The sequence below is a fragment of the Nerophis ophidion genome, linkage group LG18 (genome assembly GCF_033978795.1).
Source record: "Nerophis ophidion isolate RoL-2023_Sa linkage group LG18, RoL_Noph_v1.0, whole genome shotgun sequence".
In the NCBI taxonomy this organism is placed as follows: domain Eukaryota; kingdom Metazoa; phylum Chordata; class Actinopteri; order Syngnathiformes; family Syngnathidae; genus Nerophis; species Nerophis ophidion.
The window spans coordinates 761796-786670 of NC_084628.1; the positions used below are offsets into that span (position 1 = coordinate 761796).

General features: G+C 40.3%; 3 protein-coding genes and 1 non-coding gene across 7 annotated transcripts in view; 1 reads left to right on the forward strand and 3 right to left on the reverse strand.

Moving 5' to 3' along the window:
* LOC133537464 (papilin-like) overlaps positions 1–6775 on the forward strand; it is a 12364-nt gene extending 5589 nt beyond the window's left edge. The window contains exons 2-11 of one of the 2 annotated variants that reach the window (XM_061878493.1): positions 3885–4055; positions 4562–4639; positions 4934–4966; positions 5132–5155; positions 5377–5538; positions 5597–5647; positions 5715–5879; positions 5948–5992; positions 6064–6175; positions 6245–6775. In XM_061878493.1, coding sequence (XP_061734477.1) covers positions 3885–4055; positions 4562–4639; positions 4934–4966; positions 5132–5155; positions 5377–5538; positions 5597–5647; positions 5715–5879; positions 5948–5992; positions 6064–6175; positions 6245–6329 — 926 coding nt within the window. In that variant the 3' untranslated portion in view covers positions 6330–6775. Of the gene's footprint in view, positions 1–3884; positions 4056–4561; positions 4640–4933; positions 4967–5131; positions 5156–5376; positions 5539–5596; positions 5648–5711; positions 5880–5947; positions 5993–6063; positions 6176–6244 lie in introns of both variants that reach the window. The other variant, XM_061878492.1, reaches the window with a different exon arrangement.
* trnar-ucu (transfer RNA arginine (anticodon UCU)) lies at positions 4114–4201 on the reverse strand. Its single transcript is given in 2 exon segments — positions 4114–4149; positions 4165–4201. It is a non-coding gene; the product is annotated as a tRNA-Arg (tRNA).
* LOC133537468 (solute carrier family 35 member F2-like) lies at positions 6432–18232 on the reverse strand. Its single transcript, XM_061878500.1, has 7 exons — positions 16418–18232; positions 12239–12366; positions 11966–12125; positions 11722–11878; positions 9704–9756; positions 9466–9620; positions 6432–7031 (listed from the first exon to the last, which is right to left on the reverse strand). Exons 1-7 carry the CDS (start codon positions 16659–16661, stop codon positions 6840–6842), a joined length of 1089 nt encoding a protein of 362 aa, XP_061734484.1. The 5' UTR covers positions 16662–18232; the 3' UTR covers positions 6432–6839.
* A 977-nt stretch (positions 18233–19209) lies between these two features.
* The window catches only part of LOC133537469 (calpain-5-like), a 37910-nt gene continuing 32244 nt past the window's right edge, over positions 19210–24875 (reverse strand). For all 3 annotated transcript variants that reach the window (XM_061878501.1, XM_061878502.1, XM_061878503.1), the window contains 2 exons: positions 23963–24093; positions 19210–19728 (listed from right to left, as the gene is read on the reverse strand). In XM_061878501.1, the coding sequence (XP_061734485.1) occupies positions 19552–19728; positions 23963–24093 (308 nt within the window). In that variant the 3' untranslated portion in view covers positions 19210–19551. The remainder of the gene's footprint in view (positions 19729–23962; positions 24094–24875) is intronic.

A 24875-nucleotide genomic window follows, 5' to 3' on the forward strand; every position in this document is an offset into this window, starting at 1 on the left:
TCGTTCAGCTCCTCCCGGGGGATCCCGAGGCGTTCCCAGGCCAGCCGGGAGACATAGTCTTCCCAACGTGTCCTGGGTCTTCCTCGTGGCCTCCTACCGGTCGGACGTGCCCTAAACACCTCCCTAGGGAGGCTTTCGGGTGGCATCCTGACCAGATGCCCAGACCACCTCATCTGGCTCCTCTCGATGTGAAGGAGCACCAAATAGTTGAATTTGAATATTTTTGATTAAAAAAATTAATTGGCCCTCACAAAAGTACTTCACTGCTAGAAAACATATATATATATATATATATATATATATATATATAATACACACACACACGCATGCATGCCAGCGCATTGTAGCAGCCAATGTACTGTAAGTGTTGTGCCTCCATCATGGCAGCCATCTTAGAAAGGGCCACTTTCCCATGAAATCAAAATAAATCATCATTTGCTCATTTATCCACCTGCTTTCATGCGGTGTACTTACAACGTACAAACGGGGGCAACAAATCTGTGAAATATTAATCCTGGTGTTTTCAACTGTGTGGTGTATTTTACGAGCTAATCAGCACAACATTCTTGTTTTAGTTTCCGTACCAACAACATTGGATTACCCTGACATTTTGTGTCTAGTTTAGGCACGCAGCTAAAAGGTAACGTGACGTATCTACTTATTTATCAAACAAACCAGAAAAACAACATAACTGCATTGGCGGAGGTAGTTGAAGGTGTGTGAGGGAAAGAGGAAGGCATCAACAGACTGATTTCTCGATAGTGTAAAAATAAATAGAATTTTACCAAACAGTTGGTTTGTGTTATTGTGGAAAAGCTTCCAAACTAGTTGTAGTCTTATTTTGAAAGGTGTGGAGGTCTTTCTATGTGCTATGTTTTCATGCAATGTCACCAGGAAGTTATCTTTATTTCATGTTCTTGTTGTCTTTACACAATCAGCCCGGAACTTGTCCATCCAGAGAGTAAGCCGAGCCTTAATTTACTTGTCGCTCCGGTTAGTCTGGTTCTAATCTTTCCAGAACTCGACACATTTTTCATTGTTCCAGGTCTTCCTGGTCCGGGTCAATAGTTTGGGTGTGTGACGTCGCCTCTTTGCAAATCTTTGGGCTTGTTTTCATCCTGGTGGCTTCTGTAGTCTGTACCCGCACAGAGGTGACTTGATGCAGTGTACGTTGGTGTTGGGGAGTAAGCAGGTAGTAGCTGATTGGATGAAGCTGGTGTGTCACAAGATCCCTGAGCCAATCAGATTGTCAGCGTGAAGCAGACGTCATAAGCTATGCTACATGTTTACATAAAGTTACCGCTTTAGTGTGCTGATAATATTGTATTGGGGTTGTACGGTACACCACTACTAATAAAGTACTGCGGTATTAATGAATTAAAAAGTTACTATACTGCCTTTGAAAAATACCTTTTTGTTTTTCGCCAGTTTAGACTGCAGGCCAAAGTGGCTTGAATCTGATGTTTTTGAAATCTGATTTTTTTTTTTTCCAGCTGACAATGCAAGTTAAATGTGATCTTGATCAGACTCCAGTGTAAACACACACAGGCCCCAATGTGGCCTCGACATCCCTTGCATGTGCACTTCGATAAAGTAAAAACAAAGGAAGTTGACCAGGACGAAGTTTCTACTATTACAAAATAAAATACGTCACCACACCTTAAAAATAAATGTTTTTTTACACGAAAATAAATAAAAGTGATATAATGTACGGGAGATTTATTTTCCAACTCTCATGTAAACAAATGCACCACAGCATCAATTCCAGTTTTCAACAATCGCTATTTCTTTGGAATCAAAATTTATATTTGTATATTACATATAGACTATTTGTGCACTACTGACAAGTGATGCACTGAAAATGTGGTTGTCTTAAACACTTTGCTCACTGAAACCGGATGTTGTGATTAAACTTCTGTTGGCGACTGCATCTTTCACACTTGCACACGAGTGATGTAGCTTGCCCTGAAGTCACATTTGAAAAGATCAGATTCCAATGGGATTCAGGAATACCTCCCGAAGTGGCCTGTATCTGATGCCAAAAATTGAAGCGCTTTGGAGCATTTAGACTGGCAAAAAGATCTGTCACTTGAGGGCAATATTTGTTGTGCAGTGTAAACATAGTTACAGAGCCAAGCTGTGTGTGTCAACACGCACACACGGAGCACATACAAGCAGAAACCCTGTGGAGAGCAAGAATGGCAAAAACCAGCAATTTTGTTTACCTGTTAAAGCACATGTCTTTTCAATGTACTTTTAGCTGTAGTATTTTCAGTATTTACTAATGATTGTACTTGTCTTAAAGCACAGACCAAAAGTGGCAACACTAAATCAGGACAAATTTAATGTCAAACATTTCTATTATATATTAGCTTAATCCTAGATTATGGCAGGCTATATGTACAATTGTACATTGTTCAATAAGAAGTATGTTTAATGCATCATAAGATTTTCTGTTAGAATGAAAGCAAAAATGACCGTTTTTTTCTGGTCCCTACTTTTCAAAATAATATTATGGAAACCCACAAAATATTGGTATGGTACAACCCTACTGTATATTGTATATGTGTCATCTTTCTTCTACCACAGTGACCCCTACTGGTCACCGTTGCGCTGCTTTTGAACTCCACGTTTTTAGCTGCCTTGCTTTTGACTGATTGATTGAGACTTTTATTAGTAGATCGTACAGTACATTTTCTGTACAATTGACCACTAAATGGTAACACCCGAATAAATTGGTCAACTTGTTTAAATCAGGGTCCACGTTAATTATTGTACAAATATATACTATCAGCATAATACAGTCATCACACAGGTTAATCATCAGAGTATATACATTTAATTATTTACAATCTGGGGGGTGAGATGTGTGTGTGTGTGTGTGTGGGGGGGGGGGGGGGAGGTTAGGGTTGGTTGATATCAGCACTTCAATCATCAACAATTGCAGCATCTGAGAAATGGACATTGAAACAGTGTAGGTCTTACTTGGTAGGATATGTACAGCGAGTAGTGGACATGGAGAGATCAAAAATCATAATAAGTATATACATTTGATTATTTAAGATGTGGGATGTGGTGGGGGGAGGGTGTTAGTTTAGGGTTGAAGTTGCGGTTTTGAAGGAGGGTAGAGATGCACTTTTTTGATTGATTGATACTTTTATTAGTAGATTGTACAGTACATATTCTGTACAATTGACCACTAAATGGTAACACCCGAATAAGTTTTTCAACTTGTTTAAGTCGGGGTCCACGTTAATCAATTCATTTCTTTTACACCTTTTGGGAGTGCATTCCATATTGATGTGGCATAGAAGGAGAAGGCGTTAAGACCTTTTGTTAGATTGGAATCTGGGGTTTAACGTGGTTTTTAGAGCTCCCCCTGGTGTTGTGGTTATGGCGGTCACATGTACTTTGGTATCAGGGAGGTGTAGTGGATTTTATTGACTAACCAACAACCCTGCACTGACACGTCTCTAAGTTACAATCTTATTTATTTTTTATTAATAAAAAGAAGTGCGATATATTGCCATATTTAAAAGGTTTGTATCCTTAAAATAAATATTTGCCTTTTTATATCAAATTGAATAAACTCTGGTTTTACTTTTTGAAGCGTCAAAACAAAAAGGTATTTTTATAACAAACAAGTCCCCTAGTTTTGTTTTCATGTTCTTTAAAAAAAAGTATTTTGGTCACTAACTTTCTTGTTGCTTCACTTATGTGGAAGTCAAATATTTGTAGTCATCTTAACAATTGACACAATAAAGATCAGTGTTTATTAGACATTGCCACCTAGTGGCCTGGCAGGCACATTACACACTACCATTTTCTTCATGCAGCATTCATTTTCATGTAATCAGAGTGTAACGTGTGTGATGTTGTTGCAGCTCTCTGTCGGCAGCCCATGAAAGTTGGCTCGTGCCGCGCGGCCTTCCCCAAGTTTTACTACGACGTGGCCAACCAGACGTGCCGCAGCTTCACCTATGGCGGCTGTGAGGCCAACGACAACAACTTCGACACGCTGGAAGAGTGCCAGACCACCTGCAGCGGAGTCACAGGTCACATGTTTGGTCATGTCCGTTCACGTCAGCAATTGTTGACAAAACATCAAAATGTCGACTCTGGTGGGACTCGAACCCACAACCTTTGAATGGCCTCAGCAATCACTAGAAGTCCAACGCGCTATCCATTGCGCCACAGAGCCTCATGTTTCATGCAGGAGAGGGCTGCCTCAGGCTCCACTACTGCTGAGGGGGAGGGGGGTTGTTATAGGTCAGAGGTCACAGCTGTCTGGCCAACAAAGAATGAAAGATAGACTTGTTAAAATGTCCTCAAAAGTTACACAACTTCCTGGCAACATTGCTACTAACTTTTTTTGACCAGGCGGGGGCAGTGTTTCATTCTGGGAGATTGTATTAAAAATAATAGTTATTAATCAAAGTAATATTATTTATATTTTATTGCAATCATAAATCCTTTATATTATTTTCACGATTTAAAAAAAAAAAAAGTGTTTTAGTTTAGAGACTTTGAAGACTAAAAATGTCTCTGGTCTTGTCCTTAGGTTCCGTCCTCCCAGATGTGTCAGAGCTTCCCAATCAGCAGAAATCTGCTCGGATGGTTCTGCCCTTCAACTATCCAGGTAAATATTGGGCACATTTACCTTTTTAAATGTTTACATGACGTCATTTGTCTTGTTTAAAATCTCTTAAAACATGGCTGATTTTGCATTCCAGAAAAATTGTCCAACCTGATTTGAAATTAATTGTACTTGCTAATTATCTATACACATCATCACACTTTTTTGTTTTTGAAAGGTTTGATCTCCAAGTGTAATATTCCCAACTTCCCAGCAAACTTGAATGCAACACAAGCACAGAATCAAAAGCAGATGAACCCTAACGTGTGTGTGTGTGTGTGTGTGTGTGTGTTACAGCGGTACAGAACGATGATGTCGCTGATGAAAAAGGTGACAGCTGAGTGAATCTTGCTCTTGTTTTTTTTTTATTGAAACATTATTGATCAATGATTGATTGGTGGGACAACAGAACAAGTTGATGTTTAACATGTGTGGGAATGAGGTCTGTAAACAAGGTGTGTAACTGTTGTGTCATGTGACTTCTTTCTCCTCCAGTGATGTCTTCTGAAGAATATTCTGGTATGTTCAAATTGTTATTTTGTTAACGCTCAACAGCAAAATAAGAAGTGGAACCTTTCCCACTTTAAGACATTTACCCTTGCTAGTGTAGCGCTTCACACAGTTGACTTAATTCATGCAGGCCGTGTCCTAACCAAGTTAATTCAGAGTTGTAGTGAGGTCTTGAGCAGTTTGATAGTTGTGGTTGTGACGGCGGCGTGTGCTCGCTGTGGGCCAATCAGAGAGCTGCGAGGCACACCCAGAGGCGGGGCCTTGCCGTGCGGCCTTCAGACACTGGTACTACGACAGGAAGGCGGGGGTGTGCAAGGCGTTTATCTACGGCGGCTGCAGAGGCAACAAGAACAACTATGAGAGCCAACAGCGCTGCTTAGACTCTTGCCAAGGTCAGTGCTGTGACTCGCTCACACGCCACCGTCACTTCCTAACTTGTCTGTCCTGCAGTGACCGTGTTGACGTCCAAGAGAATTTTGCCATCTAACGGCCAACCCTCAGGTAATCTAATACTTCACTGACCACTAAATATTACTAGTGACATGAAATGTTTTCATATCCTCAGAAGAGTGCGAGTCTGCTCCTGACCCGGGTCCTTGTCGCGCCGCCTTCCCCGCCTACTACTACGATGGCTACACCGACAGCTGCAAGCCCTTTGTTTACGGAGGTTGCCATGGAAACCGGAACCGCTACAAGAGCACCGAGGAGTGCATGGCTCGCTGCAGCACGGACGGTGGGTGCGCTTTTATTTTGACGCCGCAGTTCCTGTCTCTTCCCATGTTGACGCTGTTGGTTCCTCAGGTGCCTTTGAGGGGCTGAACAGAGGGCGGAGTCGCTGGACTGCAGGTGGGTTCTGGTTCTGCGGTTCCATGGTCATGACTGAAGACTTTTCTTCATCAGCGTCCTCCTTTTTGCAGCTTTCTTTGTCCTGCTGGCGCTGGCGGCCATCTGCGTCCTGCTGGTGACCGCGCTCATCATCGCCACTATGCTGAGACGCCTGCCGTTCTCCCGCAGTTCCTCCATTATCAGGTAGGTGGCGCTCTGACCTGAGGTTGTGGGTGGAGTTTTATGCTGACATGCGACACATTATCTCCTCAGTGACAAAGAGGAGCTACTGCCAGACGAGCAGTCCTCTCAAGAGTCTCTGGACTTCCCTGAGACCCCCACAGGGAACACCGCCTGAGGGTCCCAAAGCTCATGACTTCCACTACAAGTGGTTGTGCACCACCACGTGCCTCAGCAGACACCTGGAGTTTCTCTTCATTGATCATTTTCTGCAGCTCAGTAAGATAACCAAAATGTTATAAAGTGGAGTAATAAACATGTTAGTTTACATTGGGTCCATAAGATAGTGTACCTAATGAAGTGGCTGGTGGCTGGTGAATGATTCTACTTCCTGTCTTTTAGCTGACAAGCGGTTTAAAAAGCTTGACTATATTGGTGTTTGAACACTTCCAATGAATTTATCACATGACAATTTTTAATCTTTATTTAACCATTTATCTTGTGTAGATTAATGTGATTTTTATGGTTTTATTGAAATGCATTTTATGTATATTGCTGCCTATCAGGCATAAGTTGTCATTTTTGGATTGACCTAAACTGTAATAAATTACAATAAAACTGGAACGCTGTGTAAAAGTTTGAATAAACAAAATTAGTCACAATGTAATGAAGTAAAACAAATACTTTTTCACATTTTAGTGCAGAGTATGACATCAGTGCTTCTCTTTTGCTCCTCTTCCTGTTTGGCGGGGTTGACAACGGTGTTGGCATTGCGACCTGCCTGGCAGGTTGGTTCGGGGCTTGTGGGCGTGGGCACAGCATTGAAGGTGGTGAACCCAATGAGGATGACCACCAATGACACCAGGTACAGTGCAGAGAACTAAGGGGGAGGGAGAGTTACTTTATTACTTTAATCACCACCCTCACTCTGACCCCAAGACCCAATCCTAAATTAGAAATAATATAAGTTTTATTATCACTGGAGGGCGAGGTTAAACATGTTACACCAAGAGAAATCCAGCAGCAGGCATGCTAAGTTAACAGCTAAACTGGCCTTAAACAACAATAAGAAATAAGTGCTTAATGTTTAAGTGTTACAGTAAATAAGCAGTTATTAACATGTAATGAACACATAGATTCATAAGCGTTAGAACCATGAATTGGTGGTGTTGATACCAAGGGTGATACACTAGCATGAAGAATGGAAGGACAATATTTTCTCAATGTTTACAAATTCAGAAAATAATTCCTTCGGCACAGGTGGACTGAGGGTAAACACCAAAACATTTCAATGGGTAGTAGATAGTCACTACTAAGTATTGTTTTGCTCAACAATTCTATGTAATAAAATACAATAATGAAGTAGTTTAAATATTGTGTTAATTAAAATGGTCGATAGCATTCGCCAAAAAATATTTTATAAAAATATACATTTCTACATGTGATGGGAATGGTCAGCATACGGCCCTAATCAAAAGAAAAAATTTGAATTCTAACCTTGAGTCTCGCTTGAGTCCAAACCCCGACGCTGGCACTAGTCCTGAATCCGACCCCAATTATAGCGCAAACGTGCTGGAATCCACACCAAATGAAGCCCAAACCCAATACTACATTTAACCCTAACTCCGCTATTCAAAACCTTATCCAAGCTCCAACATTATTAACCCTAACCCAGCTTCAACCCACTCATAGCCTGAAAGAGGAAGTGACCCTTTTTAGAACTGCGTCTATCTTTCACAATCCTTATGTGAGATTTGCTTTTATTTTATGCATTCATATTTTTAATATAAGGCACGGATGAAAAGGGCCAACAAAGCTAATTAAAATTATATGCCCTCTAAAAACATCCCAAAACTGCCAACAATACTCTATTTTCATCTCATAGTTGAATATTAACTAAGCGTTAGCAATGTTATTATAAGCGCTAACATTAAGGAACTACTTTTAGCAGCACAGGGATCACAGAGAGCGAACCAGCTCGTGCTGCTATATCGCCTCTGAGTTCCATCCATCCATCCATCTTCTACCGCTTATTCCCTTTCGGGGTCGCGGGGGGCGCTGGCGCCTATCTCAGCTACAATCGGGCGGAAGGCAGGGTACACCCTGGACAAGTCGCCACCTCATCGCAGGGCCAACACAGATAGACAGACAACATTCACACTCACACACTAGGGCCAATTTAGTGTTGCCAATCAACCTATCCCCAGGTGCATGACTTTGGAAGTGGGAGGAAGCCGGAGTACCCAGAGGGAACCCACGCATTCACGGGGAGGACATGCAAACTCCACACAGAAAGATCCCGAGCCTGGATTTGAACCCAGGACTGCAGGAACTTCGTATTGTGAGGCAGATGCACTAACCCCTCTGCCACCGTGAAGCCCGCCTCTGAGTTGGTTAAACTTAATTCCTGATGATAAATAATGCCTCTCACCTGGAAAGTAGAATGTTGTGGCCATACACCGAGAAGTTGGTCAAATTCGACATTCAATTCAGACCTTGATATGGCGAGAAAGGTTCGAAAATCCGCTTATTTTGTTTCCTGCGTGAGGATTGTGATTAGTTATTCATCTAAACAGGGAAGATATAAATATCCCATCAGTTGGCATTCCAGTGAGAGCAGACATTACACAGTAAGGGATTGTTGCATTATGTTCATAGTTTATATTTCTTATTTAGCACTTAGCAACACTGCTACTTGCTGGATATGCTTATCACTCTGTAACTACAACGTACATCTCATCCTCCTTATTTTCAGGCTCAAAAATATAAGGTTCTGCATCATCATTTGTCCCAAAGCAGTCACGAAGTCTGACATGATTAGTAGTATTGCTGTTATGAAGGGAAGAGCGCACATGGTAAAGCGTCTGTGAAATTAACACGCCGCCGTATGGTTAAAATGAGCAAAATAAGTAAATATTACATGTTATTATGAATGTTACTACATTACATATATACTTACAGTGTGTATATAAAACGTTGATGGATGTTTTGTAGAATGCATTACAGGCGGAATGGAGCGATTCCCATTGCCTCCATTGTTAGCTGACTCTAGCTGTTTTTTTTTTATGAGTTAGAATACATACAAAACATGTGTCCTTGTCTCCCATAAGGATTGTGAACGATAGACACAATTCCCCCAAAAAACTTTCAACCTAAAAAGAACTCTAATCATAAGTCAACCTTGAGCCTCACGTCTGAATTCTAAATCCTAACCAGATTTGATACTCTGTGTGCAAAGTGCTAACAGCAACAATCAATTATTAACTCTTTAGTGTCACTCTGACCTGCTGGGTAAGTTAGTCATCATCACTCACGCTGTAGTGAAAGAGGAAGATGCCACAAAAGAGGCTGAAGAGGTCAGAGGTCAGCATGCTGAGGTTGACGGCGGTGGCGCTGCTCTTCTTCATCACCACGGGCATGAAGCTGTACAAGGCGAACATGCAGGACGCAAACACGGCCAAGAGGAGCGCTGGAGAGGAAGAAACATTCAGAGTCAGGAGCGATGCATGCTGGTAATAATAGGTCATGTGATGTAGTGTCGCTCACACTCACCCACTTGCCAGCTCCAACGGATGGCGGCCAACTGGTGGCGCTCCAAGATGATCCTAAAATGAAGAAACAAATAACTGACATGTTTGCATCTTCACTTATATAATAACACACTTACTTATATACTGTATGAACACTTGCATCAGTAAATAATGATAAATGGGTTGTACTTGTATAGCGCCTTTCTACTTTCAAAGTACTCAAAGCGCTTCCACATTTACCCCTTCACACACACATTCACACACTGATGGAGGGAGATGCCATGCAAGGCGCTAACCAGCACCCATCAGGAGCAAGGGTGAAGTGTCTTGCTCAGGACACAACGGACGTGGCGAGGTTGGTACTAGGTGGGGATTGAACCAGGGACCCTCGGGTTGTGCACGGCCACTCTCCCACTCCGTCCATTACAGTACACTTACATATGCACACTTAAGTATGAACACTTACATCTGTACAATTGCATAATTGAGCACACTTACGTCTGCACACTTGCATAATTGAGCATACCTCCACATGTGCACTTGCATCAGTATACTTTTACATATGCACACTTGCATATTTGAGCACATTTACATATGCACACTTGCATAATCGAGCATACTTACATATACACACACTTGCATAATTGAGCATATTCACAGAGGCACGCTTGCATAATTGATCATATTTACATATACAAACTTGCATAATTGAGCATACAAAAATATGCACACTTGCATAATTGAGCATACCTCCACATGTGCACTTGCATCAGTATACTTTTACATATGCACACTTGCATATTTGAGCACATTTACATATGCACACTTGCATAATCGAGCATACTTACATATACACACACTTGCATAATTGAGCATATTCACAGAAGCATATTTGCATAACTGAGCATATTTACATATACAAACTTGCATAATTGAGCATACTTACATATGTGCACTTGAATCAGTATACTTACATATGCACACTTGCATAATTGAATATACTTACATATGTGCACTTGCATCAGTATACTTACATATGCACACTTGAGTACATTTACATATGCACATTTGCATAATTACATATGCAAACTTGCATAATTGAGCATACTTACATATATATGCACTTGCATAATTGAGCATACTTACATATGCACACTTGCATAGTTGAGCATATTCCCAGAAGCACACTTGCATGATTGAGCATACTTACATACGCACACTTGCATAGTTGAGCATATTCCCAGAAGCACACTTGCATAATTGAGCATACTTACATATGTGCACTAGTATCAGTAGACTTACATATGCACACTTGCAGAATCGAGCATACTTACATGTGCACTTGCATAATTGAGCACATTTACATAAGCACACTTGCATAATTCAGCACATTTCCATAAGCAAACGTGCATAAATGAGCATGCTTACATAAGCACACTTGCATAAATGAGCATGATTACATATGCACACTTGCATAATTGAGCATGCTTACATATGCAGAGTTGCGTAATTGAGCATACTTACATATGTACACTTGCGTAATTGAGCATGCTTACATATGCACACTTACGTAATTGAGCATGCTTACATATGCACACTTGCATAATTGAGCATACTTACATATGCACACTTGCGTAATTGAGCATGCTTACATATGCACACTTGAGCATACTTACATATGCACACTTGCATAATTGAGGATACTTACATATGCCCACTTGTATAATTGGGCATACTTACATATGCACACTTGCATAATTGGGCATACTTACATATGCCCACTTGTATAATTGGGCATACTTACATATGCACACTTGCATAATTGGGCATACTTACATATGCACACTTGCATAATTGGGCATACTTACATATGCATACTTGCATAATTGAGGATACTTACATATGCCCACTTGAGCATACTTACATATGCACACTTACAAATGAACACTTACATATGAACACTTACATATGAACACTTACATATGAACACTTGCATCAGTATACTTCCATTTGCACACTTGCATAACTGAGCACACTTACATCTGCACGCTGCTGATGGCGGTGCCAAAGAGGCCCACCATGCCCAAGAACTCCACCCGGCTGTGCTTCTTCACCGTGTACTCCTGACACACGTTGGACACGCCGTAGAGCGTGGCGCTGAGCAGCACCAGGCCGTCACCTAGCAGCAAGTTGGCGGCTGAAAGCAGACGTTTAGAAGGTTCAACATCTTGACTAAGTTGGTGGATGGACTTGACGGTCAGCGAGGGAAACAAAGTCTTCTTACTGGAGCCTTGGTCCCTCCCAGCCAGCAGGTCAGCCCCCACCATGGCGCCCACACCGAGCAGACAGATGCACACGGCCACGTAATGGACAGGCCGGTATCGGGTCTTCAGAACCCAGTAGGAAAGAACCATCACCACTGGGATAACAAAGCAGTCCAGCAGCTGCCGGCCCAAAACAAACATGCTCAGTCCGAAGAACACAGTAGAGGTCTGACAGTACGCAGCACTGTGGTACTTTGTGGTACTTTGTAGTACTTTGTGGTACTGTGGCCCACCTGCACACTGGTGAGGGTGGTGTACTGGTAGGCTCTGACCACAGCGTAGTTGGCCTCCACGTCCACCAGGCCCAGCAGAAAGTACTTGAACCAGCGACTCCTCACAATCTGAAAGAGATTTCCAACCCCTCCCATTTTAAAGGGGAACACCTGGTTGAAAGCAATTTGGACTCTTTGCAAGAACACCAACACTCAACTTGAACACATCACCAGTCTGCAAAAACCCTAGGAGGCTCCAATATTGTCATGTTAAACTATGACAGTGCTTCTCTATTTTTTTAGTCATTCACCCCCTTGGATACATCATTCTTGGCGCTCTAATGGAAAAATGTATATATTAGTAATTTCTTGTCTGAAACCACAATTTAAAGCTGTGTAATTTCATTTGGCCCTTGAGGTAATATCAAATTAAGATTAGAGCTGGCCCGCCGGAATTATACAGCGGCGATGCCTCTGTAACACTACATTCACCACTGATACTCATACTTGCCAACCCTCACGATTTTCCCGGGAGACTCCTAAAATTCAGTGCCCCTCCCAAATATCTCCTGGGGCAACCATTCTTCCGAATTTCTCCCGATTTCCACCCGGACAACAATATTGGGGGCGTGCTTTGAAGGCACTACTTTTAGCGTCCTCTACAGCCTGTCGTCACGTCCGCTTTTCCGCCATACAAACAACGTGCCGGCCCAGTCACATAATACATGGGGCTTTAACACACACAAGTGAATGCAAGGCATACTTGATCAACAGCCATACGGGTCACACTGAGGGTGGCCGTATAAACAACTTTAACATCTTTACAAATATGCGCCACACTGTGAAGCCACACCAAACAAGAATGACTAACACATTTTGGGAGAAAATCCGCACCGTAGCACAACATAAACACAACAGAAGAAATACCCAGAACCCCTTGCAGCACTAACACTTCCGGGACGCTACAATATACATCCCCGCTACCACCAAACCCCGCCCTGCCCAATTTTTATTTACATTTTATTTGATATGCCATTGATATTTTTTAATCATTATTACTATAATTTGAAACTCAATTATACATGTGACTATAAAGTTATACAAGCCTTGCTTGTTTAATATTCAATGCAAAACTTGTTTGGTTCCGTATTAAAAGGTTTTGTTCAGTTTTGTTCAGTTTTAAATTTTGGACCACTCTGTATTTGAGTTTGACACCCCTGGTGTATACAGTGTAATATATTAGGGAGGGTTGTAATATTTTAATGTGAGTTAAGTAGGAGTCACTGACATCAGCCTGGATCTACAGATTTATTTTTGAACTCACATGAAAGCAAATTCGCCACAGCGTCAATTTTGGTCTTTCAACAATCGCAATTTATTCAGAATCAAAATATATATTCATATATCACATATAGCCTTTTGTTTGTGCACTGTTGACAAGTGATGCACCGAAAATTTGGTCCCAAATAAAAACTGAAACCGGATGTGATGAAATATGAACCTCCACTGACGAAAGTTTAAACAAAAGTAGCACATCCAAGTGATTGATACTGAATAGTTGTCAAGTGAAATTGGTGAGGTGAGAAACAGAAAGTGAGGTGGTGTGGACTTCCTTTGCAGACCCAAAAGGCTACAATAAATTACTAGACGAAGAAGGAGAGGCTTGATGCAATTTACAGTGTGTGTGTTTCTGACCCCCTCTGCTGGACACGGGCAGGAAGTGCGGCCGGGGTGTCAGAAGGGTGTCACACGAATGACGTAGCTCGCCCAAAGTTGATGAAAATGTCACATTTAAGTCTCATTGCGTTTAGACTGAAGTCACATTTGAAAAGATCAGATTCCAATCGGATTCAGGACTACCTTTTGATGGCACCGTTTAGATTTTTTTCCCTCAAGTGACACATATCAGAATTTTTTTGCCAGTCTAAACGCTCCAAAGTGCTTCAAATCTGATCATCTGCCATCAGATTCAGGTCACATCAGGAGGTAGTCCTGAATCCGATCTTTTCAAATGTGACTTCAGTCTGCGCCGGAAAGACACAGTCACCAGCGGAAGTTGATATTTTACCACAACATCCTGTTTAGGTGAGCAAAGTCTATTTAAGACGGTTGAATTTTCAGTGCATCACTTGTCAGTAGTGCACAAACAGCCTTTATGTAAGACATGAATACATATTTTGATTCCAAAGAATTAGCAACGTTGAAGGCCCGTAATTGACGCTGTGGCGCATTTGCTTACATGTGAGTCGAAAAATCATGTCCCCTTTACTTAATATTATAACTAGAGATGTTCGATAATGGCTTTTTTGCCAATATCTGACATTCTAATATCGTCCAACTCTTAATTACCGATACCGATATATACAGTTGTGGAATTTACACATTATTATGCCTAATTTTGTTGTGATGCCCCGCTGGATGCATTAAACAATGTAACAAAGTTTTCCAAAATAAATCAACTCACGTTATGGAAAAAAATGGCACTGCCATATCTATTATTGAAGTCACAAAGTGCATTATTTTTTTTAACATGCCTAAAAACAGCAGCTTGGAATTTGGGACATGCTCTCCCTGAGAGAGCATGAGGAGGTTGAGGTGTGCGGGGTTCGGGTGGTGGTGGTGGGGGGGGGTGTGTAGGGGGTAGCAGGGATGTATATTGTAGCGTCCCAGAATAGTTAGTGCTGCAAGGGTTTCTGGGTATATGTTCTGTTGTGTTTATGTTGTGTTACGGTGCGGATGTTCTCCCGAAATGTGTTTGTCATTCTTGTTTGGTGTGGGTTCACAGCGTGGCGCATATTTGTAACGGTGTTAAAGTTGTTTATAGGGCCACCCTCAGTGTGACCTGTGTGACTATTGATCAAGTATGCGTTGCATTCACTTGTGTGTGTGAAAAACCGTAGATATTATGCTACTGGGCCAGCACGCAAAGGAAGTGCCTTTGAGTTTTATTGGCGCTCTGTACTTCACCCTATGTCCGTGTACACAGCGGTGTTTTAAAAAGTCATGGATTTTACTTTTTGAAACCGATATCGATAATTTTGAAACTGATACCGATAGTTTCCGATATTACATTTTATAGCATTTATCAGCCGATAATATCGGCAGTCCGATGTTATCGGACATCCCTAATTACAACCTTCCCAAATATATTACACTATATACATGTATATTGGGACGGCGTGGCGCAGTGGAAGAGTGGCCGTGCGCAACCCGAGCGTCCCTGGTTCAATTCCCACCTAGTACCAACCTCGTCACGTCTGTTGTGTCCTGAGCAAGACACTTCACCCTTGCTCCTGATGGGTGCTGGTTGGCGCCTTGCATGGCAGCTCCCTCCATCAGTGTGTGAATGTGTGTGTGAATGTGGAAGTAGTGTCAAAGCGCTTTGAGTACCTTGAAGGTAGAAAAGCGCTATACAAGTACAACCCATTTATTTATTATTTATTTATACATCCATTCATACATTACATTACTTTAATGTAAAAAACACTTACTTTTAAGGTGTGGCAACTTTTATTTAATTTTCTAGTAGTAGTGACTTCCTCCCGGTCAGCTTCTTTTGTTTTTACTATCCAACTGCACATGCAAGTGACATCAAGCCCACATTGGGGCCCATGTGCGTATACATTGTAGTCTGATAAAAAATACATTTTACTTGCAGTGCAAAAAGTCAGCTGGAAAAAAAACAGATTTAAAAAAATCAGATTTGGGCCACTTTGTCCTACAGTGTAAACGTAGTCAAGGTGGCCTGAATGTGACTTGAATAGATCAGATTTGAAGCACTTTGGAGCGTTTAGACTGGCACAACAAATCCGATCTGTATCATAAAAAATATCAGATTTGGTGTGCAGTGCAAACAAGTCCTTTTTCCTTCCTGCAGAAAACACCATCAAACCACTTTTTTCATTTAAGTTCCGATCAAAAAATATATATACATATATATATTTAGAATTTAGCAAGGTGGCGAATTGTCATGGATCGGCTGTGGTCTAGTGGTGACACTTTGATGTCACAGCTTTGTCATAAAATATGTGTAATGATAACGTGAACGTTGCTAATAAATCAACAAGGACAATGTGCGCTTGCTTTGATGACACGGGTGCCAAACATTTCAGGCAAGATACATGGTGGTGGTCTACCACTATAAGGTGAGAGTGCGCAGATGGTATCGCAAGGATGCTAATGAAGCGATCGGTGCGTCACCTGGTCTGCAGAGCAGCATGGGAACGTAGGTGGCGCTGAGGAGCACGTAGTTGAGGAAGCTCTGCAGCATGGGCGTGTCCACGTGGAAGTCGGAGGTCAGGTACTGCGAGGCGACCGCCGTGCCGCACACCAGCACTGCCAGGCCCTGACCCATGGCCAGCGTCTTGGCCAGCTGCCTGTCACGCACACACCACACACACACACACACACACACACACACACACACACACACACACACACACATACAGAGGTTTACACTCCAGAGGTGAAGACCAGGGCGTGATGAGGTCACTCACCAGGTGAAAAGTTCTGCGATCCTCCCCCTGAGGTCCATGTGTGGTCGGGACGTCTCACCCTGCCGTGCCGCTGCAGCCATGCTAGAAGACGCACTAGAAGGACTTCTAGCACCTTCTCGAGTCTTCACTCGGCAGCAATCATTAACTGTGACGCTCTCGGACGGCAAAGGTCAAACGTCAGCATATCGCCGCGTGACCGTGCATAATGTGACCATAATGACAAAGTTCTTTCTCATATGCCGTTTTTTAAACTTCATGTAAAAAGTATGTTTTTAACAGGAATATGTAGAAATATTTACAGGTCTTTGTTTTTTTATTTAGTAAAAATATTAAACACTAAATTTAAAATGCAAAGCTTTATTTTCTCTTTTTGCTCTATTTGTGTATAATTTGATCCTCCCAATATGCCACAAACTAATAAAAAATGAGGCAAAATGTGCAACCCGCGGTGGTACTTTGGCAACCATTGACTTCATTCATCCCACTTTAGAGTGTACATTTTTTTGTAGATTTTTACTGTACAAAAAAAATGGTAGCAGTCACCTGATTTTAACCCTAAAAATAACCTTTTTTCCCGCCCATTTCATAGTAATTCAGTGTAAAAAACACCAAAAATGTTCCGATAAAAGTCTGGTGACAACTATTTCACTGTAAAATGTATGGTGTTTTTCACATCAAATTACTGTAAAGGCAAAAACAATCCCACTTTTTTTTTGACAGTAAAATACTGGTGACTGATTTAAGTTGTGGAAAAAAAATGTTATTTACAGTACAGTAATGCGCTGTACAAAAACAAAACATCTGTAGATTTCACAGTAAAAAAAACTGGCAGCTTTTTTACCAGAATTTTATTGTAAAATTTACAGTGGTTATTACTCCAAATTACTGTAAATGGAAAAATGTTTTAACGTGATTTTTTTTTAAGTAATGCACTGTAAAAAAAATAGCACTAGATTTTACAGTTTAAAATATGGCATTTTTGTCACCAGTTTTATTTTTCCATTTACAGTAATACACTGCAAAAAAACCTTAAAAATAACTTTCTCCCTGTTTACAGTAATCCAGTGTAAAAAACGCAGTAAATTTTACAATAAAATTCTGGTGACACTCCAGATAATTTTTACATTACTGTAAATAAAAAAATGTCACAGTAACTGGCAGCTCAGTTGAGAAGAGACTTACCATAAAATTTAAGGTGTTTTTTACACGTAAGACCTCTAAATGGAAAAACGGTACCATGGTTATTTTTACAGTAAGATTCTGATGACTGAGCGTCCCTTTTTTTCATTACTGCAAAATGGACACTTGTTTTTTCCTGTAAAGTAATGCATTGTAAATCTGTGGATTTCAGGGGAAAAGAATGGCAGTTCAGTCACTGGAATTTTACCCTAGCATTTACAGTGTACTGTTAAGTGAAAAACGGTGTAAGTAATTTTTATGATAAAAGTCTAGTGTCATGTAAGCACGTCTCGTCGACTGAGCTGCCAGATTTTTTACTGTAAAATCTACGGTTGTTGTTTTACAGTCTATGACTACCGGTACCATACTTTTTTACTGTAAAAAAACTGCCATTTCAGTTGCCAGAATTAAAAAAAACAGTAGTACTGTGTTTCCATTAACACTAATATGTTGTAAAAAAAAAAACACCACGAATTTTACAAAAAATTCTGGCGACAAAGCTCCCATTTTTTTTTTCAGAAAACAAATATTGGTACCGTTTTTCAATTTACAGTACAGTAATATGTTGTACAAAGTGTAGATTTTACAGTAAAGTTCTGGTAACTGAGTTGCCAGTTTTTTATTGTAAAAATCTAAATTTCTTTTTACAGTGGACATAAATTGTATATATAATATTCAACTGAATAGGCAAATTCATATAATATTTGTTGTTACAAGCGGCCCTCTAATGGTAGTCGTAACTGAGACGTGGCCCTCAATGAAACAAGTTTGACACCCTTAGTTTAGAACCATATCAACAAATGTAATGTAGCAGAGTTCATCACATTCGATCGACGGCAACAAGTTATCCCTACAATTGTGTGAGCTTGAAAGAGGTCGGTATGAATATGTATAAAATGTGGGAAACCATTTGGCGGGCCAAACCAAAACGACTTGGCAGGCTCAATTTGGCCCCACTTTGTGCACACCTGAATTATACATTACATCCATCATTTATACATATTTCACATTGTTTTCTGTATGTAAAACTATAATCATGCAAATATAAATTGTGTTGTGTTATTTTTGGGTCTCCGGAACAAATTAATTTGAGGTTCATCATTTCTAATGGGAAGAATTGCTTTGATTTTCGTCTGAACTTCTAAAACAGATTACTCATGAAAACTTGCTTAGCAGTGTGCTGTATAAATTAGCAGACACAGCAAATGTGTGATTGCCAAAAGATGATTTTTATGTTTAAATAATGGCAAAGTATATGAAGATGAAAAGCATACTTGTGTTAACAAAACTGATGCTAGGCAATCAGCGACAACAATGTGTACTTTTAACATTTATTCATCATTATGCCACACAATTCAGCCGACAAATTTGGCATAAAATCTTAGTGCTTCAAAAAAGACTTCGGATTAGAATGTGTTGGAATCAGTAAATTTTGTGCATAAAAAAAATCTACTTTGTAGGTCAGTCAGAGGAGGAAATACACTTACATAAAGCAAAGTGGTTGTAAAAATAACAGAAAAATAACATTAATAAAGTGAACTACAAACTCAGTTTATAAACTCAATGACTTTTAAAAAAAAAAAAAAAGAGGAATAAAAGGATATTGCGTCTAAAACTTTTTATAATAAAAGAATAAAAGTGTAAATGGCTTATGACTTCTTATATAGCGGTGAGCTCCGAGCTGGTCACCATGGCGATGTTTAGGGTGCCGCTGACCTTGTTGTCATGGCGATTACGTCTGTCCTTCAAGTAGAGCGTCTTCTGCAAGTTATCGATCTCCTTGGTCACGATCACCTGACCCAGGAAGCTGTCCCTCACCATGCTGTATGCGTAGACCTAGGACCACGTCAAGGTAAGTAAATGCATATGAGGGGCTGTTAGGGGCATTATTCAGAAATACCTCACTCACACGCACACACTCACACACTCACACACTCTCACACACACTCACTCACTCACTCACTCACACACTCACTCACTCACTCACTCACTCACTCACACACTCACACACTCACACACTCACACACTCACACACTCACACACTCACTCACTCACTCACTCACTCACTCACTCACTCACTCACTCACTCACTCACTCACTCACTCACTCACTCACTCACTCACTCACTCACTCACTCACTCACTCACTCACTCACTCACTCACTCACTCACTCACACACACACACACACACACACACACACACACACACACACACACACACACACACACACACACACACACTACTGAAATTCTCTCATACACACTACTTAATTATTTTTCTCTCATACACACTACTGAGATCCTCTCACACACTACTGAAATCCTCATACACATCACTTATTTTTTCTCTCATACACACTAATGATCCTCTCATACCTACAAACCCTGTTTCCATATGAGTTGGGAAATTGTGTTGGATGTAAATATAAACGGAATACAATGATTTGCAAATCATTTTCAACCCCTATTCAATTGAATATGCTACAAAGACAACATATTTGATGTACAAACTGATATACATTTTCTTTTTTGCAAATAATCATTAACTTTAGAATTTGATGCCAGCAACATGTGACGAAGAAGTTGTGAAAGGTGGCAATAAATACTGATAAAGTTGAGGAATGCTCATCAAACACTTATTTGGAACATCCCACCAGTGTGCAGGCTAATTGGGAACAGGTGGGTGCCATGATTGGGTATAAAAACAGCTTCCCAAAAAATGCTCAGTCTTTCACAGGAAAGGATGGGGCGAGGTACGCCCCTCTGTCCACAACTGCGTGAGCAAATAGTCAACAGTTTAAAGGCCTACTGAAAACCACTACTACCGACCACGCAGTCTGACAGTTTATATATCAATGATGAAATATTAACATTGCAACACATGCCAATACAGCCTTTTTAGTTCACTAAATTGCAATTTTAAATTTCCCTCGAGTTTCTTGTTGAATACGTGGCGGAATGATGACGTGTACGCGTGACGTCACGGACTGTAAGGAAATATTAGCGCTGCACCAAACACGGCTAAAAGTAGTCTCTGTTCATGGCGTAATTACACAGTATTTTGAACATCTGTGTTGCTGAATCTTTTGCAATTTGTCTATAAAGACTATAAAAAACAATGCTGTTGGTGGAAAGTGGTGGATTGCAGCTGTCTTTAGCACCGAGACACAGCCGGTGTTTCTTTGTTTGTTGTGAAGCAGAGCAGTCAAGCGAGAATGTTTTCTCTACGTCAACCAGCATGTTTTTGGATGGGGAAATTGTGATATATATCTTACCGGAGACATCAATGGATTATTTGTTGTCCTGCAGCAGCTGTCATGTCAAAAGAGGCAGCTGTGAGCTTGTCTCCTCAGCTTCCCTCTGAGACACTGCGTGTTCAGCCATCAGACCTCGAGGTATGTCTTTACAATCTTTAAAATCTCACTAAAACACTATTAAAACAATAAGCAGATAAGGGATCTTCCAGAATTATCCTAGTAAATGTGTCTAAAAACATCTGAATCGCTCACAATGCAATCGCGTTTTTTTTTAAAACTTTTTTTTTTTTTTTCTAGTCCTTCGCTATCAATATCCTCAGCCACAAATCTTTCATCCTCGCTCAAATTAATGGGGAAAAACGGTTGTTTTCTCGGTCCGAATGTTTTTTTTTGTTGGAGGCACCCATGATAAACAATGTGAGGATGTGAGGAGCCCTCACACAGGTGACGTCATTGTCTGCGACTTCCGGTACAGGCAAGGCTTTTTTATTAGCAACCAAAAGTTGCAAACTTTATCGTCGATGTTCTCTACTAAATCCTTTCAGCAAAAATATGGCAATATCTCGAAATGATCAAGTATGACACATAGAATGGACCTGCTATCCCCGTTTAAATAAGAAAATCTCATTTCAGTAAGCCTTTAAGAACAACGTTTCTCAAAGTGCAATTGCAAGATATTTTGGGATTTCAACATCTACGGTCCATAATATCATCAAAAGGTTCAGAGAATCTGGAGAAATCACTCCACGTAAGCGGCATGGCCAGAAACCAACATTGAATGACCGTGACCTTTGATCCCTCAGACGACACTGTATCAAAAAACATCAATCGCTAAAGAATATCACCACATGGGCTCAGGAACACTTCAGAAAACCACTGTCCCTAAATACAGTTGGTCGCTACATCTGTAAGTGCAAGTTAAAGCTCTACTATGCAAAGCGAAAGTCATTTATCAACAACATCCAGAAAAGCCGCTGGTTTCTCTGGGCCCGAGATCATTTAAGATGTACTGATGCAAAGTGGAAAAGTGTTCTGACAAGTCCACATTTCAAATTGTTTTTGGAAATATTTGACATCGTGTCATCCGGACCAAAGGGGAAGCTAACCATCCAGACTGTTATCAACGCAAAGTTCAAAAGCCAGCATCTGTGATGGTATGGGGGTGCATTAGTGCCCAAGGCATGGGTAACTTACACATCTGTGAAGGCACCATTAATGCTGAAAGGTACATACAGGTTTTGGAACACTATATGCTGCCATTTAAGCGCCGTCTTTTTCATGGACGCCCCTGCTTATTTCAGCAAGACAATGCCAAGCCACATTCAGCACGTGTTACAACAGCGTGGCTTCGAAAAAAAAAAAAGAGTGCGAGTACTTTCCTGGCCCGCCTGCAGTCCAGACCTGTCTCCCATCGAAAATGTGTGGCGCATTATGAAGCGTAAAATACGACAGCGGAAACCCCGGACTGTTGAACGACTGAAGCTCTACATAAAACAAGAATGGGAAAGAATTCCACTTTCAAAGCTTCAAATATTAGTTTCCTCAGTTCCCAAACATTTATTGAGTGTTGTTAAAAGAAATGGTGATGTAACACAGTGGTGAACTTGTCCTTTCTCAACTACTTTCGCACGTGTTGCAGCCATGAAATTCTAAGTTAATTAATAATTGCAAAAAAAAAATTTCATTTATGAGTTTGAACATAAAGTAGCTTATCTTTTTAGTGCATTCAACTGAATATGGGTTGAAAAGGACTTGCAAATCATTGTATTCCGTTTATATTTACATTTAACACAATTTCCCAACTCATATGGAAATGGGGTTTGTACAACTGAAATCCTCTCACACACTACTGAAATGTTCTCATACCCACTACTGAATTCTTTTCACACACACTACGGAAGTCTTCTCACTAACATTACTGAAATATTCTCTCACACTGCTGAAATGCTCTCACACATCACTGATTTTTCTTTCTCTCAGACACACTAGTCATCCTCTCATACCCACTATTGAAATCCTCTCACACAGCACTTAAATTCTCTCATTCACACTACTGAAACACTTTCAGATAAAAAACTGAAAAATTATTCTCTCACATACATTAATAAAACGCCATGAATTAATTTACGTGGACCCCGACTTAAACAAGTTGAAAAACGTATTCGTGAGTTACCATTTAAGGGTCAATTGTACGGATTATATGTACTGAACTGTGCAAACTACTGATAAAAGTTTCAATCAACCCGAAAAAAAAAAAACGCTCACAGTTTCAATAGTGTGTATGAGAATTACAGTAATATATGTGAAGGGATTTCAGCAGTGTATGACAGAAAAAAAGTCAGTATTTAATGAGAGGATTTCAGTGGTGTATATGAGAGGATTTCAGACGTAAGTATGAGAAAAAAACATTTCAGTAATGTGTATGAGAGGATTTCAGTAGTATGTATGAGAAAATTTCAGTAGTATGTATGAGAATTTCAGTAGTATGTATGAAAGAATTTCAGTAGTATGTAAGAGAAAAAAATGTCAAGTGTGGATAAGAGGATTTCAGTAGTGTAGATGAGAGGATTTCAGTAGTGTGCCAGAGAAAAAACATTTCAGTAGTGTATGAGAGGATTTCAGTCGTATGCATGAGAGAAAAAATCCCCAGTGTGTATGAGAGGATTTTAGTAGTGTGTATGAAAGGATTTTAGTACTGTGTGTGAGAAAATATTTTTTTCAGTTGTTTATGTGGGAGCATTTCAGCAGTGTATTTAAGAGGTAATTCTGAATGTCCATAACATCCCCTCATACATGCTTAGAAGTACACACACCTCAATCTTGATTGGCTGGTTAGGTCTCTTCCTGTAGAAGAGAAACTTGATGTCAAAGTTAGGACTGCGTGTGCCTTGATGGACCGGTGTGCGAATTCTTTCTCCTTCACAGTAAATGATCAGGTAGGGGTCTGCACAAATTACAGAGTATACACCATCAGCCAATCATGTCAGTAAAATATATACATACATTTTAAATACATGACATACATAGCAGGCGTGTGGAACATTCCAAATAGAATTGAGATTGTCTCCCAAATTCCAATCCAAGTCCATTATTTTGAATTGAGTTTGCAACCAATACAGTTTGAATTGAAGAAATTGAAAATCCATGAAATGTCTTTTTTGTTGTATTCCAGAGTCATGCTTTTCAGTTTATTTCACGGGGGTCCGGATACAAGTTCCCACATCTGCGGTTCTCTCCAAGGTTTCTCATTGTCCCATTCGGTTGAATTTTTCCTCGCCCTGATGTGGAATTTGAAGATAGGATGTCGTTGTGGCTTGTGCAGCCCTTTGAGACACTTGTGGTTTAGGGCTATGTAAATAAACATTGATTGATTGATAAAATTGATTAGTGAACATCAATAATCAATTTATTTATTGTAAATAAAGTAATGCAGACAGTTCTAAAATTTGGCTGACGTCAGCAAGCAATCTCCCTAAGAAATCCAACCGGCACCTTTATTATCGAGCACTTATGATCCAGTTTTGCACATATTTCATTAATTTAATAAATGTGACAGGAAATTCTTATTAAAAATGCGAAGTTTTTAAAAGTTACAAGTGATAAACGCTTATTTAGTGAAACAAAAAGAAATGTAAAACTGCACGAACATATTTAAATTAAAGATGCATCAATAACCGATTTGTAATCAAATCGTAGCTCCTGAATTGTAATTATAATCAAACCGTG

Coding starts and splice junctions, on each gene's coding strand:
- LOC133537468 (XM_061878500.1), bottom strand. CDS start 16,661: ATGTGTGTGTGTGTGTGTGTGTGTGTGTGTGTGTGTGTGTGTGTGTGT. Junction 12,367..16,417: donor CATGCTGCTCTGCAGACCAG/GTGACGCACCGA, acceptor TTAAAATGGGAG/GGGTTGGAAATCTCTTTCAG. Junction 12,126..12,238: donor CCACCCTCACCAGTGTGCAG/GTGGGCCACAGT, acceptor TTGGGCCGGCAG/CTGCTGGACTGCTTTGTTAT.